A 19,802-nucleotide genomic window follows, 5' to 3' on the forward strand; every position below is an offset into this window, starting at 1 on the left:
TAAAATGGGTACCAATTCTTCTTTAAATGTCTGGCAGAATTCAGCTGTAAATCCATCTACTCCTGGGCTTTTTTTTTTTCACAGCAATTTATAAATTACTGATTCAATTTTGCTGCTTGTTATTGGTCTGTTCAGGGTTTCTATTTCTTCCTGATTTAATCTAGAAGGGCTGCTTATTACCAGAAATTTATCTATTTCCTCTAGATGTTCTAGTCCACGCACATATAGGTGTTCATAGATTTGAATGATCTTTTGTATTTCTGTGGTATTGGTTTTAATACGTCACCTTTTTTCTATGAGCCATGGTACTGCCAATTCTAGAAGTATTGTTCAACACTTACAGCTACTTAGAGATGCTGAACCAGGTTCCTAAGCCAGAACAAGTGGGAGTATTTGTATCAGCTGTTTTATTTCACACTAAAATGTTTCACCATCGATAAGGTATACATCAAAATTTATTTAGTTTAAAGCATCCCATCTATAGCATGCATGAAAACTATCTCTATAGATAGCGAATGGTGTAGGAGGAGTATTGGGCCTTATGAAATAGAAGACAGGATCTGTTGCCAGTGTAACAACAGGCTCTGCTTTCCCTTTCTTTCTAACAGTGTCTTAATTTTGTGTTTAAATAGTGGCCAGAGGTATCTTTCCTATGCCTCTTTGACTTCCTGCTTGAGAAGGTTCTCTGAGGTCTGATCTCTATAGCTGTGGCAGTCAGCTTGAGCCTGCAAAATGACAAACATAAGGAACAAAAAGCCTTGTTGTAAAAATGAAGCAGAGGAAGTAGGGGGAAAAGGCCCATGTCTTTCTCAGGACCATTGAATAATGTTACCATTGGGAAAAACTATCTACCAGACTTCTTTATGTGCGAGAAAAATTAATTTTTACTTGTGAAAATCAAGGTTAGTTGTTAACTTAGTCTTGAATTTTTTTTTTTTTTTTTGAGATGGAGTCTCACTCTGTCCCCCATGCTGGAGTGCAGTGGCTGGATCTTGGTTCACTGCAACCTCCGCCTTCCAGGTTCAAGTGATTCTCCTGCCTCAGCCTCCCTAGTAGCTGGGAGCACTAGGTGCACACTACAGGTGCACACTACCACGCCCAGCTAATTTTTTGTATTTTTAGTAGAGATGGGATTTCACCATGTTAGCCAGGCTGGGAAAATATTCTTAGCTAATAGAGAATTGTCTCTTATTTTAGGAAAACACACAGCAAGATGTTTTTCCTTCTGCGAAGGATAGTATTTTATTATAGTTGCTGCTGTTATTGCTACTAGGAAGTTTAAGTGTGAAAATTTCCCAGTGTGTTGTGAAGTTAGGCAGCCAACGGGAAGATTCTCCTACTTTTACTCCCAATACCTTGTGAACACCCTTCTTTGAGTGGGGAATTCCCCACTTAAAGTCTCTGCTTCCTGAACATAGAACCTTCATCTCTCAGCATTGGGTATTAGCCTGAGCCCTAGACTGTTCCAACTAAAGGCACTAACATTACAATACGAGTTGTAAGTGCCATGGAGAAGCAGATACTGTGAGTGAGGCATTGGAGGCAGAGGTTCCAGTATCTATGGCCAGTATCAGCCATGTGTACCGTGGGATGGCCTAGACATGGTTCTCAGCCACTAAGTCTTCAAGGGTCTTGGAAAAAACCTTAATGTACTTAAATACTATTTTCTGCTGAAAATAGCTGAAACTGATTCTAAACATGCAGAGTGATACCTTTCATTATGTTAATTAAAGCATTTTTTATTTATGACTTAATTGTTTTATTCTAAAGTTTTCCATCTGGTCCTAATTGAACTCAATAGGTGGCTGATCCAACTGCATCTGAGGTTGAATGGAGTTTTAAAACCTGAGACCAGCCCTGATCCCACTGGCTCTCTCAGAGGATCAAGAGCAGTTCTGATTCATATTGCATACCTTGGAACATTAGATGTAAGGCATTTTCAGAGATATGCATTAGGTGTTAGTATATGCTAGCACCTCTTGGTAAGGCTATGTATTTCTCTAACCAATTAATTAGGGCAATGATTCTCAACATTTTTGGTCTTAGGACCCCTTCACATTCTAAAAAATTATTGAGGATCTCAGTGTTACATGAATTATATTTATTGATATTTCTTGTACTTGAAATACTGTAAGTAAACAGCTTTATGAAAACAGATTTTCATTATATTTTGCTGACCATCTGAAAATATTGGAAAACCCCCCAGGGAACACTGGACAGACAACTCTCAGAAAACCACTAAATTAGGTATTTATGGAACATTTGTGTGCACAAAATTTAAATGGGCTCTATAGTAAATTTGGAAGGTTAGCTGATGGCAGAATGAAACTTCCACACTGGCACAAGAGGAGGAAACCAACCATCAAGGGCATTGGAGATGCAGGCAAACAGTGACAGACGCGGTCCTGCATGATCTAAATTTACCCTAAGTGCCTCTGGGCAGTGCTATTTATTTAGGAGGTTTGCTACAACCAAGGCTATGAGAAAAAAAAAAGGCCTTATGTTTCATAAAAGAATAATATTTTTAAGGGTTAGTATTTTGTTTATAGATAAAACTTGTTTCAAGTGACACACGGTATGGTCTATTTGCTGCTTGATTGTCCTTTATCAGCAGGAAGAAAATGATAATTTCTATCTTTGAGCTCTGGTAAAGGGAAAAGAGATAAACTAATGTAAGATTATGCTTTTCTTCAACATTTAGTTCGTGTGGAATCAAGTGGATTATTTCTATTTGTTGTTGAAAGAGTGAAACTCTCCGCCCTGATATTCTTCATGCTTTCTGGGAAATCTCAGGCAGGTACCACACCATTGAAATGAGGATTTCTTCTGCCAAGAGTCACCCTTCCCACCACTTCCTGGAGAAGTTTCTGGCTCAGCCAAGCAACGTGACTCATAGCAACTCCCTCGGGTCTTCTGCCTCCAAATTCATTCCAGCTGAGCACAGAGAGAAAGAAACAGGGCTCAGTGCTGACCTAGAGACCATTCACGCCTCATAAAGACCCAATGTCAGGGACTTGCATACAAAAGAGTGTGGTTAGGTCAAGTGGTGGCCTGGAGTTTTGGGAAAGGTCCGGTGACTTGGGTGACAAACACAATTGTAACTTCCAAAAGCCACCTTGCAGAGGAAATAAGATCTGGCCAGCCACACAAGACATATCCACGAAGTAGATGGATGGATGGATGGATGGATGGATGGATGGATGGTTAGAGATGTATACATACATTTTATTTGAAAAGCTAAACAAAAAAAGTAAAAAGTAAAATACAGTTAAAAAAACTAAATTAAATATGAAGTGCATAAAAATATATAGGCAGCAACACCCAGAATCAATATTTGTTGATATTTTATCTTAATTTAAAAATACACAAAACATTGCAGAAAAAAGTCTCCTTTGTGCCCAGGTCCAGGACCATAGACCCCCACATATTCCCAGAGGTAGCAGCTGACATGATTTTGGACACCCCTGACTTTCTATTGCCTTTCTCATGGCCCCCATCTCTGAATGCTGTCCTGTCTCTCTCTGCAATACCATGCCCCTCCCACTCCCTCTGTTCAAGATCAATGGCAGCTATCCTCTTTGTGCAGCCTCCCCTGGCTCCAAGAAGGCGGATGTGTGCTGCCTCTCCTCCTACAAGGCTCATCTCCTGTACTTGGGGGTCAGGGACCTTGTCTTATATGCCTTGGGATCTCTGTCCTGCAATACCCCATACAGGATTATTGAATGAACCACTGAGAAAAGGGAATGGAATGGGTTGAGAGAAACACACAGTTCCACATACACCTTTTTCCTTACCTGTTGTATCCCATATTTTCAAAGTACCTTCACTTCACCTCCTTGTTACCACAGCAACAGAGATGAACAATTCATCTCTGCCCCCTGCCTCCACCTTTCCACACAGTGTGCCAAGAGCTAAAACTGCACCTAGCCCCCTGGGGGATGGCCCTCGGCTCCAGGAACCACGTCTGACAAACTGCAAGGCTGATTCCTAGTCTCTGCTTCCCTAAGCCTGGCCATCAATTATCAGCCAGAGAGTGGAGACATGGTGTCTTCCAAGGAAAAAAAAATAGTTTTTTTCCTCCTTAATTGTTTTATCTCTTCATATGCACAGCTTTTCTAAGTTACCAAACCCTTTGTTATAAAATGTTATAAAATGGTAGTGAAGCAGCATGCAGACATTTATTCATATTGTACTTTCTTCCCTTCAGGTTATCTATGTGTATTTTGAGGTTACTCGGGAATTCCGGTACATGCGCGCTGGCACGCGCGCACGCGCACACACACACACAGCCATGTGTGCCACACTTTGAAACAAAGGGAGAAACTCGGCTGGGCGCGGTGGCTCAAGCCTGTAATCCCAGCACTTTGGGAGGCCGAGGCGGGCAGATCATGAGGTCAAGAGATCAAGACCATCCTGGCCAACATGGTGAAACCCCGTCTCTACTAAAAATACAAAAATTAGCTGGGCATGGTGGTGCAGGCCTGTAGTCCCAGCTACTCGGGAGGCTGAGGCAGGAGAATTGCTTCAACCCGGGAGGCGGAGGGTGCAGTGAGCTGAGATCGCGCCTGGTGCCTGGTGATGGACTGAGACTGTTTCAAAAAAAAAAAGGGGGAGAAACTCCTAGCAGTCACTCTTTGCAGAGTGTGAAGGCTTAGAAACATACTCTTTATCTTGGTTCTAAAAGAGAGCAAGGCAAAAGGCTAAGCGAAATAATATAAAAGAATAATGAGCTAAAATACAAGCTTCAGAAGGACAGGGATTTTTATATGCTTTGTTTTCTAAACTATCTCAAGACAATAGAACAGCATCTGAGACAGGATCAGAGCTAAGTATTTGTTGAAGATAGAATGAATAAATTAATAATTGAAGGAAGGAAAAAGGAATGATCACAGCACTGTGAGCTGGATGGGGAAGATGTCAGGTACGTGCTCCTTTTTGGGTATATGATGCTTCATGGAAATTAAATCCACATGGCAGCATGAGTCCAGGCTTCGATAACTCACTAACTCACCATTCCGTCACCCACTGGGCTTGCATCATATTTTACTCTAGAGAATAGGGTGTGGCCAGGAGTGAGGAAACAGGGCCAGATTTCTGAGGCAGACATCATTCTGCGAAAGTTCAAATGAGAAAAAATAAATTAATAGTAAAGGCTGGAATTTAGCTAGAGATAGTGGAGAAAAAAAAAGGGTAGCAAAACAAAACCAAAACCCTGGCTTTGAAATATTCATTCTTGGCTGTGGTAGCAATAAACAATATTGCTAAATTTTTAAAAATTGTTTGCAAAGATTTATGGAATTTTTATATTTTCAGAGAACAGTAAACGATTGTTATCTACATGTCTGCAGTGTCAATAAATCATCTTAGCAAAATAGAGATAAAACTAAGTTTTGAATATTTTATGGATCTTTTCAGAGACATTCAGTAGATTCAGCTAGAATTGGAAATTAGCATAATTGGAATTGGAAAATTCAGCATATTGTACACCAACACCGGAAAAAAGATCCCTACAGAATTCTTTATTTTATATATCCGACTGATTAAATCTCACCACGAGCCCTCATATTACTAGATTTAGGATGGGGAACAAAAGTACCAATTAAAAAATATCTTAGTCTCTTTCACATTAGCTTAGGCTCTTTTGGATAATACTTTTGAGATTTTATGTTCAAATTCCCTGCCATGTCTGTTTCTTTCCTCACAAAGTAAGGTTCACGACGTGTGAGTGCCTTCTGAGTTGCCACACTCTCTTCTTTCTCATCTCCCTCCACCAGGGCCATGGTCCCACCTAGCCTGTGCCCTGAGTCTCTGCCATCTTCCAACTGGGCCCTGGGCCACACGGTGGAGCAGCCACACTCTGCCCCAGCAGGCCTACTGGCATTCTACCCCCAGCTGCCTCACTCATTCCCCTCAGGGAGCAGGTGGAAACCTCCAGAGCCCTCCCAGTGTCACCCACAATCATGGAAACTGTGAGCTGTCACTGTTACTTCTTTCTGCCTAAGTCACACCCATTGACTATGGCTACCATATGTCAGGACAGAGGCCCCGTGAGTCAGTCTCCTCCAGGGGAGTCAGAACTTAGCCCCACATCTCCGGAGTTCTACTTAATGTACCCAGTGATTTCTCCTATGAATCCTCCATTCCCTCTTCGCCTTTTACTTCTAGATCTGGGGCCAAGGTCTACAAATTCTATCTTCAACCCTTTTCCTCACTTTCCCTCCTTAGGTTTCTTCCTAGAATGAAGAGGGATCACAGATGAGAATTTTATGCCTCATAGCCTTTTTTCCCTTCTCCAGTTCTAAGTTCAGTTATATTAAATCACCAGCAAGATTTGTTAAAACACATATTGCTAGCCCCTACCCACGGACTTCTTATTTCAGTAGTTCTGTAGTGGGGCCTGCATTTCTAAGTTCCCAGGTGATGTTGATATTGCTAATTGGGGAACCACACTTTGAGAACCACTGGCCTATACTGTTTGTTACCTTCTCTAATATCACTGCTCCCTTTCCCTTGCAGTAAGTCCATGGCGTAGTCTTAAGGGGGAAGGACTGCAAGGTATATGCTTTATATTGTATTAAATTTATATCTCAATCAGTGATATTACTCTTGGAAACAATTTTGGCTTGAGAGTTTCAGGATCTCAAACTATTAACATCAGAAAACAAGAGTCTGCAGAGCACAAATAAGACTAATAATGACCAAAAATGTATAAGAAGAATTCTTTAAAACCTGATGTGGTCTTGTTCCTTTGCCTTTCCAAACGTATCACCTTTTCTGAGATTGAGGCAACTTTCTCAAAAGGAGACTGCTTTTTTTTTGCAGGGCTGTAAGGTAAAATATTATGCAAATACACATAATATATCATTCAAAAAATTCAAAAATGGGATTTTTCAGTGACATGATAGCTTTCCATCCTCTAAAAACATAATATTCACTTTAGCATAACAGAGTTATGAGAGAGATGAAGACAGGAAGGTGGGGGTGAGCAAAGCTTTTTTGTCCCTGGAGGATAGTGAAAAGCTTATAAAAAGAAAACAAAGGGATTCCTCTTTCTCCAGATGAAAAGAAAGGGAAGTGTGATAAATGAGGGGAACACTTAGGACCCAGATGGGAGGGTTTTTAGTCACCAGTGCACAGTCTCAAACTCTAGGAAGAGACTGCACATCAAGTGGATTGTTGACTGCCTTTGGCAGGTACTGGTTGCAGAGGAAAAATACAATCAAAGGAATGAAGCACTCTGCAAAGAAAAGCAGAATTCAAAGAGTACTTCTTGCATTTCTGTGTCACAGGTTACAAAAAATTCCTGAAAACAAAGTGACCTAACCCTTATTAGATAATCCAGTATTCCTGGATTCTTAAATTCCCCTTCCTGTTTAAAGATAATAATTTGCAGTCAAGAGTCCTAAGTAACATGATAGAAAATATAATTTTAAAAATATTAACATCAGCTTTGCAGGCAAACTCATTAGTAAAATCTTGTCTCAATGACCGGGCTCTCCCTGGGCACTTTGACTATTTAATGCTCATTTAGCTTGTCAGAAAACAAAATTACAACAGTTATAAATTTAATTGGCTTTTATTCACCATTCATCAGGGAAGCCCTTCATTCTATAAAGTAGAATGAGAACTCCCACTGGACAATAGCAGAACAGGGAATTTTATTAAGATGAGAACAAGGAAATCGAACACTAGAGAAAAAATGTTAACATCAGGTTACTTTTTTGTAAGGGTTAAAGTAGAAGAAAATCACCTTATTGTGCTGACTCAGGTACACTGAAATCTCCTGTTTTCGGAGGTAACAATGGTTTTGTAATCTACCTGCTTCACTGAAGTTTGTTTGATTATGTGGCATTTAGCATGAGTGACTTCATTATAGTTTGGTCTGGTCTGCTGCAACCCAGCGCAGAAAGCTCGGTGCAAAACTATGGCCTTCCCAAATTTTTTAACAAGCTGTTTATGTGAACCTAAAATAATCAAAAGGGTATGAATCTAATTTAAAGAGAGTTTATAAATGTACGAAGTTTAAGGATAGCTCACCTGGAAACACCAACTCCAAAGAGTCAGTATTCTAAAGTAGAGAAGTTAAGGTTTCATTTATATAGGCAGAGACAGAGGAGTTTCTTTTAGCAGGATTGTAACATTATTCATACAAGGTTGGGAAATACTTATAGGAATTTAATTGGTCATAGGTTTTCGGGAGAGGGTACATTTAGCATTTTTCATAAGAGGGTGAAATACTTGTAGGTTTTCTGACATCTGGTCTAAGCAAAGCAGGATAATAAAGGGGAAATTGATCTATAACAAGGTCATTAAAAAGGCAAGAGGTTTTTTTGTTCTTGAAATCATTTAATTATCTCTAGTCACTGCATAGAACAAGCAAAATAAGAAAGTGAGTTGATCTGTAATCTAAGAAAAAGAAGTAGCCATATGTGACTGAGATCAAAGTCACATCTCTCTCAAGGCTTAAAATGTTTGGGGGATTATAACAGCTTTTAAATTATATTTATTTTCATACAATACAAAATATGTATTTCAATCAGTCTACATATTTTCTATCCTCAGTGCTTTTATCTTTAAAAAGGGCATATATTTAAAGTATAAAACTTTCTAATGCACAAAAATTTCAAGTACACAAATACTGGCTAGGAAATAAAGTCTCATCAATTGCAGAAGATAAAATTCTTTTGGATTTTCTAGTGAGACTGTATTGACAAAGTGTTCGGCAGTTGAGATTGGAATATAAAAATCAAATCATTTTACCACAAGCAGCAACAACCAAATAAAATATGTATTAGAAAATGAAATTTCCTTATAGTAACAAAATTCCCAGAATGTCAAAAAGTGTTTATTTTATATATATGAAAATCCATGAAAACAAGAGCTCTCCCACAAAAGATGATTTAATGAAGATATTCATTGTTCTTGAAGGGAAATACAGGTGGTCCTGAACAACACGGGTTTGAAATGCGAAGGTTCACTTATATACAAATTTTTTTTCAACCAAACGCAAATAAAACATATGGTATTTGAGGGATGAAAAACCCTCAAATACAAGGGCTGACTTTTCATATGCATATGTGGGACCTGCTCGGATTTTGGTATCCAGAGGAGTCCTGTAACTGGATACCAAGGGAGGACTGTACTCAATATTACAGGTCTCTCCAAATCAGTCCTGTAAATGTGGTGCAATCTGTATCAAAACTTCAAGAGATATGCTAACCAGAAGTCAACAAATTTTTATAAAACTTTAGGAAGGCTTTGCCCCAAATCTGAAAACATACCAAACTATAATCAAAGTAATGCATTATTAGGAATATCAAATAGCTTAATGAAAAAATTTAACACATAATGAAGTAACATTTCAAATCAGACATTAAGAGTGGACTTTTCAATAAATGAGTTTTGAACAGACATTGGAGTCAGCACTCTGTTTCACTCTTCACAAAAATCAATTCTAGATAAAGATCTACACATTACTCACACAGAATCATGTCATAGAGGAAAACATGATAAATGTGAAATGTGAAATGAACACATGTAAACATAGGAAGATATATATTGTAAATGTCTTAGAAAATAATTTGCTTTGGCCAGGCGCAATGGCTCACAACTGTAATCCCAGCACTTTGGGAGGCTTAGGCGGGTGGATCACGAGGTCAGGAATTTCAGAACAGCCTAACAAACAAGGTGAGAAACGCTGTCCCTACTAAAAATACAAAAATTAGCCAGGCATGGTGGTACGTGCCTGTGATCCCAGCTACTCGGGAGGCTGAGGGAGAATTGCTTGAACCCGGGAGGCAGAGGTTGCAGTGAGCCGAGGCCACAGAACTCCAGCCTGGGCTACAGTGCAAGACTCTGTCTCAAAAAATAATAATTTGCTTTATATCTTGGAGTAAAAGTCATGAAATTAATCAATTTGATTGTACACAAATATGAAACATTTATTTAAAAAGACACCATGTAAAATTAAAGCCAAATGGCTAAGAGGAGAAAACACTGGCAACAGGCATAAAAGATTAACACAGAAAATACAAGAGAACTCCTAACAAATCTGTGAGATAAAAGGACAAATCATTCAATAGAAAAATGAGCAGTAGAGGAAAAAGACAATTCACAAATGTTTATATGTTCTAAAATAAACATACAAAAATATGTCCATCCTCACTAGTGAGAAATTTGATTTAAAACAAAAATAATTTTTTAATTAGATTAATAAACATTACAAAAATCTAATAGCAAGTTTCGTTAATTATGTGGGGAAGCAGATTCTCATTTGTTGCTGAGGGGAACTATAACTTGATCCAGCCATTCTGGAAGCCATATGGAAGTATCTCTTCAAATTGAAAATGCTTATACTCCAGCCTGAAATTGAAATCCTAAGCATACACTCTAGAGAAATCCATGTATGTATAAAAAGGGCTCATGTAGAATGATGTTCCTTCCAGCATTGTTTGTAATTATAAAGGAAGAAAAAAGAAGGAAAACTTCCTCAAGTGTCTATCAGGCAAAATAGACTGTTGGACACTGCAAAAGAGATTAGGTAAATGTGAATGTACAAAAATAAAAAACTTCCGAGTAGAAACAGCAAGCTGTAGAATCATATACCTATATGTTCGTAAAAATCACAAGTATACATTTCCTGTGGCTGCAGATAATATATACACATTCTTAAACATTCATAAAAACAGTCTAAAACAAGATCTAGGAGAGTTAGTAACTTACTTCTACAGAGGGTATTGGGACTGAAGATGGTTTTCAAAAAAGTACACAACCAAAATGTAGTCATATATTACATTTGTAATTTAAAAATTTAAAGATAAAACAGCATGCACAGATTGATATATTTTTAAGGAAAATACAGACAAATAAAATTATATTTTGTATTTCTTTCCTGCCCTTGATGGAAACAGTACATGAAAAGTCTAAAAGATTACCTGCCAAAATGATGATGTAATACTACCTAAATATATCTCTGATAGCAATACACTAAAGTCTATATGCTCACTTTAAAAAGAGAAGAAAATTTGGTTCATGATTTGTATAAGCAATACAATTTCAGTTCATAGCGCTTATCATTTTGTTTTAGTGATTTACAATCTTTACTAGGTATAGTTATATATTAGAATTTTGCCATATTCCAATTTAGAATATAGTATTTAGCAAAGAGGAAAATAATAGTTTTTTAAGTAAGAACTTAAGTCATTATCAGCATTTCCATCAGTGGCTTTAATAAGTCAATACACATTTCTAAAAAATCCCTGAAATTCAGTAAAATAACCAGATCGGTTTATTTCCTTAGTAGTTTACTAATTTTTACCTTATGTCATTAAATAAAAACATGAACATTAAAGGTATCACCGGTAAATACCTTTTGCTTCTTCTGGAGATTATTCCCTAAAACTCTCTTATCTGAACAAGATGCTATTGGTGTTTGTATTCAATCCACTGCATTTCATGAAAGACCCAACTTTTGAATGTATAAACTAAGATCACTGTGCTTTAAAGAACTGTTAATTTTTAATTCATGTATTGCAAAAGTCTTGAGCCATAAAAAAAACCTAAATGATGATGAGAAAAAAAAGAAAACTCCAGGGCTACCTGGTTTCAGAATGGTTATGAAAGAAAAGTGTATTCAGCAGTTTCCAAATAAAAAGGTCATCAGTGAGGAAGGAAAACCTCTGAAGCCCAACTTCCAATCGAATTTGGAATTTCCCTTACCTATCCTTGTCATCAGTTTAAATGTCTATAGCAATTTGCCTTGGGCAAGGAAGGGCCTCCCACATTTCTGATCCATGAACTACTTCCTTTCAGTATGTTACAATGGAGAAAGCACTAGAGCTGACATTTTCAATTTAATTCAGCAGTACTCCACAGTGAACATGCAGCATCTCTTATATGAGATAGATACTCAAAAAACGTAAGCAGTTAATAATTTTTAAAAAAATCATATAAAAGTTAATGTGAAGAGACTCAGAAAATAAATCATTTGAGCAGATTCTTTAAGTCTTCAAAACAAAAGGTAGGTATAATTTATTTTTTTAAACTTTTTTGTAGAGATGGGATCTTGCTTGCTATGTTGTCCAGGCTGGTCTCAAGCAATCCTCCCACTTTGGCCTCCCCAAGTGCTGGAATTACAGGCATTATCCATGCCTAGACGGCATGTGTGATTTTACTTCAATAAATATTCAGCATTTAAAGTGGAGATTTACTGACCAGTCATGAGTGCTAGCCCTTATTTTCTTTTCACATTGACACTTGGAAAATAAGAAATGAGTTCAATTGAACCTATTTAATATCTAAGTCTTTGATTTGTTTGGTCACAAATTTATTTTCATAACAAAGCACTTTTGAGATAATTTAAAATACACATGCTTTGATTGAAGAGTGATTGCAAATGGATCCAGTTTTCTTCTACCTGGGATGACAAATTTGTTATTTCTTCTAGGAGTATTGGCTCTGAAGGAAGCATTTTAAGATGCAACTGCAATAAAAAAAAATATGACGGTTTAACATTTAAGACAATTAAAATTTTAACTAATCTGGATTCAATTTTTCTACAAAAGGAACCACATAAGACATTATCTGAATACTTTTTTCTTAAGTGTTGGTTTATTCCTATCTCCCACTTTCCCTTCCTCTATCAAACATTTCTTTTATTATAAGCTCCTTTATGGTACTATCGCTTCTCTGGGTAGAATTAAAGTGGTCATCACTCTTCTCCATCTAAAGACAGTTCTGATACAGATCCAGAAACAAGGTCCTAGTTCTAACACTAAATTCACATTTCCACATTGCTGTATGTTTTTCCTCTCAATATACCCCTTTGTAATAAAGGGCAGACAGGGTCCTTTATCTTTTAAAATTTCAGTAAATTCATATTTGGGAACTAACACTTAGCAACTTTGGAAAAAGATTTAGAGACAATTTGTGGCATTTCTGTATTTTAATCCTACATGTCACTTCCTAAATATCTAACTTTTAAATAATTAGGTCAACTGAATTTATTTTAGGTATGAATGGGATAAAAATCAAATCTATTATCATCGAAAATTGGCATCATCTACCTCCTTCAACACATTATACCACTAAAGCAGACCCTCAAAATATGAGTTCTCCACTATATTAATCTTAAAATAACTCTCTTATTGTCAAATGATCAAAACTCCTTTACCAAGGATAGAAGTAAATATTTTGATTTCAGTAGTAAAACAAACAAACAAAACCCGATTTTTCTATTCGCAATCACAAAAAAACTTCCAAAATGTAACTAACCACTGAAAAAAGAAAAGTTAATTGCTCAGCACATTGGTTCAAGCAGACAGCATCAAGTCAGGGGGTAAAGTCAAAATTGTTGTGCAGTTGAGTAAAAAAGGAAAACAAGACTACCAAGCTGTACCGTTCAGCTGCCCAATGTGGTAGTCAATAGCCACATGTGGGTATTTAAATTTAAATTCATTAAAACTGCATAAAATTAAAGATTCAGTTTCTTGATCACATTGTCTACATTTCAAATATTCAGTAGCTACATGTGGCAAGTGGCTACAATACTGGAAAGGGTGGATATAGAACATACCCATCTTTGCAGAAAGTTCTATTAGCACTGCCACAGAGGAACAAGCTGGGCGGTACCAGCTGACATTAGACTTACCTTTAGAAACAATGCAAGGTATGCCTGGGCTAACTCGAAATCACGCTTTCTATCCAGCATCATCCCAATCATTTTCAAGAAGCTCTGCATGACTTCTATAGACCCACCACAATCAGGAGACAAGCTTCGCAGCTCTGTTTCAATTCCTGATGGGCCTAATTCTTTCAAAAGGTTGAGAGCCATGTCATCTGCATTAAATTTTAAAAAGAGTCCAGTTATGATTTTATTGTAATCATTTAACATAGAAAACTACAGTTTTCCTTCCATACCCCAAAGAGGATATACTTAAATGGCATGGGAAATTCTTCCTGTTAATTAATTTTTTTCATATTATGTAGTAGAATGAAATTCAAAATAATTGAAAATCAGTACAAATGATGACAGCAATAAAAAAGAAAGTATTTAAAATACTTTTTTGTGTAATTTAACCTTTTTTCCTATTAAAGAGAATCTAATGCCTCACAACAGACAATTTAAAATTTAAAAATGCTCATATCTCTCTCAGTGTATCCTAATATAAGAAGGATATAAAGATACAAGCAAAAATATTAATAGTGGTTAACAGTGGGAATCTGATGAGGTATAATAATTTATTTTTCTGTTTTATTGTTATAAAGTTATAAAAGTACATAATCATTAGGAAATTTAATACTAACAACACAGAAATATATAAAATCGGAGAAAGACCCCACCCTTATTCTTAACCAGCCCAAACCTACTTCTTCTCCCTAGAAGTGTCGTTTCATATGCACCCTAGGAAAACATACTCAATACACTTACAGCTATTTTTATGAGTCACTTAATATGAGAATTGCAATGACTATGCTTTAGCTTTCTGAAAAAGAACATCACCAGTGACAAAAGTCTGATCAATTTTAGATCCTTCAGTATATATTAAACACAGTGTTTTTATTTCTTTGTCTCCCCATAAACATTAAGAAGTCATTTACAAAGGCTCATTAGTATCATTCTTTGACTTTTGCTAATGTGGACTCAAGTGATCTTGGTATGAAAACAAAAGCATTTGAATCAAAACAAGAGGATAAGTTAAAATTATCAGAAGAGTGACCATGATTTTTTAAGTGATTACAGTTCTTATGGCTAATCACTATTAGCTACAGATTGTAGCCTTCAAAATTTAAATATATTAACAAAAGAGGTAGATTAAAACATTTTCCTTTTAATAGAATAATTTGCAAATATATGAAATCAGCTAAGCAGTCTGCTGTATTACAAATTATAAATAAAAACAAAAGGCTTGCATATTTTGATACAAAAATGACATACCAAACTTTTACACTTAATTCACATCAAAAAGGATCTTCTTCTTATAAATGTAGTCAATAAATGTGTCCATCTCCAAATGGCAAAAAATATATTAGATATACGAAAAATCTTCAACAGATTTTTTTTAATATTAATACCATTTAAGTTTAGTGAACTTATTTAATATAAAAGCTAAAATTACTTGAAATTAAAACCAAAATTTCAATCATTTTAATTTTCACTATCTTCTCTTAACTACTGAGAACTCTGATAATACTTCTTTCAATTTCTTCTCATATAAAGTAAAATAAGCTGAAGATATTTGTTAAAATATTTTATAATTCAACTTACATTTATTATTTACCAGTCCTTCTTCAAGTTTCAAGCAGAAATCTGATTTTTGAGCCAAAACTCCAAGATTTACCACTTTAGACTTAAACAAAAACAAATAAATACACATTATTCAAATAATACAAGTAACATCCAAAAATGTACAGTTTGTAATTAAAAGCTATCATTAACCCTGTATCTGTAAAACTAGGTCTTGGTAAAAAAGTGCACAAAACACATACACTCATATACTTAGAATGTTCTAATTTGTTTTTTACCTGCTGAGGATCATTATTTTGTTCAGGTGCAGCATATCTGGGTACAAGGCCAGGAATTGTTGGAATGAAAAATGGTGCTGATCTGGGTACTTTGGGTGGTTCCCTTGGTTTATTCTTTTTCTAATTAAGAGAAAATGAGAAAGAAAAATAGCAATTATCCTGCCAACAATTTCTAATATTTAATTTATAATAAATTTAAAACAAATAGCAAAAAGTAAAAGAGGAATGAAACCCATAGAAAGTTAAAATACAATGTCTTCTGACGAATACCCAGAGCTAACCTTAACCTGGAATTTCCAGTGCAGATCTCTTGCACCCTTGCTGACAGACTGAAAAAAAGTGACACAGGAGAAATTCTACCAAGGGCCCAGGAAAAACTCTAAGACGAACATAGCTAATCTTCCTAAAATATGAAGATTTACGTGAATACTTAAAAAAACTTCTTTTTGTATTGAGTACAGACTCTTTCATAAAACAGGATGGAAAGCAAAATTTACATAAATTCTTAATAGAAAAGAGTTTCTCAAATTACTTTTCTCCAAAAGAACTTTGGAGCCACAAGCAGACTGACATTATACATAATTTGATAATCTTCTTGCAAAGTATAGCTCTAATTCTTCTATTCATTGGAATTTTAATTTTTCCTTAGTACTCTGTGCTTTTAAAATGCAAGAAAACATGATTGCTGGTTTGTAAATATTTCAAATGCTAGTAAAATTATATGAGGAAAAACTCCATTGCAACTTCCACTGAAAGAATTTTGTTTTGGTGAGTACACTGCTACGTACCAGTATCTCAGGAACATTTTCCTTTAGAGACGGAGTTCCACTCCATTGCCCAGGCTGGAGTGCAGTGAGCTCACTGCAATCTCCGCCTCCAGGGTTCAAGCAATTCTCCTGCCTCAGCCTCCTGAGCAGCTGGAATTACAGGCATGTACCAACATGCCTAGCAATGTTTTTTTATATTTTTGGTAGAGACAAGGTTTTATATTTTTGGTAGAGACAAGGTTTCACCATGTTGGCCAGGCTGGTCTCAAACTCCTGACCTCAAATGATCCACCTGCTTCAGCCTCCCAAAGTGGTGGGATCACAGGCATGTACCACCGCACCCTGCCTCTCAGGAATATTTGATAAAAGAGCCTTTCTATGGTAAAGTGCCTGAAAAAGAAGTCTCACAATTTCACCTCACATTATTCTTCTATTCTTTAGGAGCTCTGCAGCCATGGCATAGAAGAAAATGATTATGTGAACACAGGACAAAGCACTACCAACTGTAGTGTAGAGCCCTTTAGGATGATGGAGACTGTAAGGAGTCACAGTTACCATTCTAGCTCACCATTCTTGAGTTAGAAACGAGACAGTCACTGATTTGTTAAAACCATAAGGCTTTGGAGGAACTTCATAGTGCCCTGAAAATTATCTAATCTCACGAAGAAAAGCAAAAATTGAAGTTACCCACAGGACAAATATAAACCATTATCTTGGTACATTCTTATTTAATAGAAAATAAAAATATTAGAGGTTTTAGCATATTCCTTTCATAAAAGATAATCCACTCATGTTTTGATACAAGATTTTATGTAGTGCGAACTGCATCTCAGTGAGGACCACAGTAGCCCAAAAACTCAGCTCAATTAATTGAGCATTATTCTAATTGCTCCCCTCACAGTATTCTACTTGTACAGTTTAATGCCTTGCATTTGAACTATTTCATAAAGTACTCCCTTCAAAACTGACAGTGTGGACACCATGATGAAGAGATTCGACGCCATGCTTCTAAACAGCACACCTTTATACAGATGACTAATCTTCAAGAAGTTAGCAGTAAAAAGCAATTTTAACTTCTGTGAGGAAATGTAATGTGAAAACTTCTCTTTCCTTATTTAAGACATGCATTTCTTTTCTTGTGTTATTAGTTACAAGGACAGTTACATCTTGTTAGTTACTTATGTTAGTGTTCCTTAAACTTTTTACCAGAGCCCATACTGTGACTCAAGTCACCTAGTGGATCTAGTGTACGTGTATGTCTAACCAACTCAAGTTTAACCAAACAATACTTGCATTCAGGATCGAAAGGTAACCTGAAATTTTTCACTCTATTTCCTTTTGGTAGTTTTTGTTACTCACTAGTGAGGGTCATAAAACATACTCTAAAAAAATACTGATCTATAGTTGTCCATTTTTCATGCATAATGATAAATTCCTCAAGGACATAGGGGCCAGGATTTTTCTTCACCACCATACTCTTCAGGTATATTATTTAGTACCTAGTTCATGTTAACTTATGTATCTGGTTACAGCAAGTTCTAAAAATCTTTTAGTAGCTGACAGAGTATGGTGTAAGATAGGGCATGGTGTGAAATAAAGGGGTTAACTTAATAAAATGAAAACCTAGTGAAATTTCTCTGGTCCTCAAATGCCTACCAGTAGAAATACATTATAATAGCTATTTCTTGTTCCTGCTTGTTTTAGAAACTTATATAAAAGTGATTTCTTAGGCTGGATTTTAAAGGATTAGTTTCCAATAACTGTACAGGCTGAACTTTTGCCACATCCAAATGTCTGCTGAGTTTCTCAAAGTTGACATAAATATGAATATCTTGTGAAAATCACACCATATTAAATAATACTTGATTAAATGGAATCGTCACTGTTATCTTATATATTAACGGTTCCTCCTAATGCCCTCAAAGTAGGGGAAGTTCTCTCTGCTTAAAAACATAAAAATGTGGGCTGGGCGCAGTGGCTCAAGCCTGTAATCCCAGCACTTTGGGAGGCCGAGGCGGGTGGATCACGAGGTCAAGACATCGAGACCATCCTGGTCAACATGTTGAAACCCCGTCTCTACTAAAAATACAAAAAATTAGCTGGGCATGGTGGTATGTGCCTGTAATCCCAGGTACTCAGGAGGCTGAGGCAGGAGAATTGCCTGAACCCAGGAGGCGGAGGATGCGGTGAGCTGAGATCGCGCCATTGCACTCCGGCCTGGGTAACAAGAGCGAAACTCTGTCTCAAAAAAAAAAAAAAACAAAACACATAAAAATGCTTCTGGATGCATGCTTAGGGTCTATTAAGTGCATTAATTAAGTGTACTATAGTATTACCTTAATAACATCAAGATTAAGAAGGTTTTTCCATCGTGATTCAGGAAGAAGTGAAAGAGTCACCAATTGCTCATCCAACTGTTCTGGTGAATCATACTCTATCATTTCATCACTTGGTTCTACTGTTTCTTCTGATACTTCTACATCTTTAAAAAATGTTCAGGTAAAACAAATTAACCCAAAATGAGATTTTTACCATATCAAAGCAACTTAATTCATTTCAAATTCATCTGTGTTTCACAACATGTTCACTCAATGCAGCCTTGTAAACTGTTCATTTATTTCATTTCCTTATCCCTGTCTTTTCCTTATTTTCTCATATTAACTACAACTCCCATCACTAGCCCCCAAACACCTTCTTCACTGGTATGCTATTTGATATATTATCAATGCCACATCAATTATATTTCTGCATAAATTCACAAAGTCATTCAAAGTCTTTTTTATATCAGTTAAAAAACACTTTGGTTGAATGCACTAAAGTTTGCCTTTGGTAGCAGTATCTCCTATATTAGGTTTACAATATTACACCTCAAAAATTACTTCGCAATTGTGTGATTACCTTGGGTTTGGCAAGTACCAGGAAGCATTACTACTGAAGGGACATAATCTGTAGGAAGTGGCCGTAATGAAACAACTGAATACAGAGAAATATTGGACCTGAGAAAACAAAACATAAGCAATATCTAAAAAATTATAAAAAGTTCCTTCAGGGAAACACTCTACAGTCTTGAATTTGACTAAAGACTTCTATTAGTTAAAGACCTCAAAGATAGACAGTATCAATCTAAAAATGCCTTGATTTATGTCACAGATGCCATTATAAATAATAAAGCTATGTAAATTATTGAGTCTCTTTCCTGACATAGTATTAAAGACAGACCAGTAGCAGATAATACTTTTATAAGGCAAAATAACTTTCATATATTGTTTTGACATATATCAACCTTTATTTAAGGATACTGTAACAGAAGGAAAAATGAACTCAGAGAGTAAGTCAGAGCGTGACTGTGTTGAGCATATTCTTGCAGTTGCTGAAAGATCATAGATTCCCCTTCTCTAGAATATCCCTCTAAGTAGCCATATTTCTGCTACTCAGTCTGCATCCTGGCCATGGATGACTAATGAAGATGTAGATACCTGTCCCAAAGTAGGGGACAGGTTTTTTTTTCCCCAC

General features: G+C 36.3%; 1 protein-coding gene and 1 long non-coding RNA gene across 4 annotated transcripts in view; one reads left to right on the plus strand and one right to left on the minus strand.

Annotated features, from left to right (window-relative positions):
* LOC144581412 (uncharacterized) overlaps positions 1–19,802 on the plus strand; it is a 134,893-nt gene that overhangs the window by 97,737 nt on the left and 17,354 nt on the right. Inside the window, exon 6 of one of the 3 annotated variants that reach the window (XR_013532175.1) lies at positions 2,702–5,140. The exons of 1 other annotated variant lie outside the window; for it this stretch is intronic. This is a non-coding gene — a long non-coding RNA (uncharacterized LOC144581412). Of the gene's footprint in view, positions 1–2,701; positions 5,141–19,802 lie in introns of those variants that run through there. One more of the 3 variants, XR_013532174.1, reaches the window with a different exon arrangement.
* The window catches only part of WDR36 (WD repeat domain 36), a 38,804-nt gene continuing 27,825 nt past the window's right edge, over positions 8,824–19,802 (minus strand). Inside the window, exons 18-23 of the mRNA XM_008991713.5 lie at positions 19,188–19,285; positions 18,626–18,771; positions 15,523–15,642; positions 15,266–15,347; positions 13,649–13,836; positions 8,824–12,481 (exon numbers count right to left, since the gene is read on the minus strand). Coding sequence (XP_008989961.3) covers positions 12,332–12,481; positions 13,649–13,836; positions 15,266–15,347; positions 15,523–15,642; positions 18,626–18,771; positions 19,188–19,285 — 784 coding nt within the window. The 3' untranslated portion in view covers positions 8,824–12,331. The remainder of the gene's footprint in view (positions 12,482–13,648; positions 13,837–15,265; positions 15,348–15,522; positions 15,643–18,625; positions 18,772–19,187; positions 19,286–19,802) is intronic.

This window comes from Callithrix jacchus, chromosome 2 (assembly GCF_049354715.1).
Source record: "Callithrix jacchus isolate 240 chromosome 2, calJac240_pri, whole genome shotgun sequence".
Classification (NCBI taxonomy): domain Eukaryota; kingdom Metazoa; phylum Chordata; class Mammalia; order Primates; family Cebidae; genus Callithrix; species Callithrix jacchus.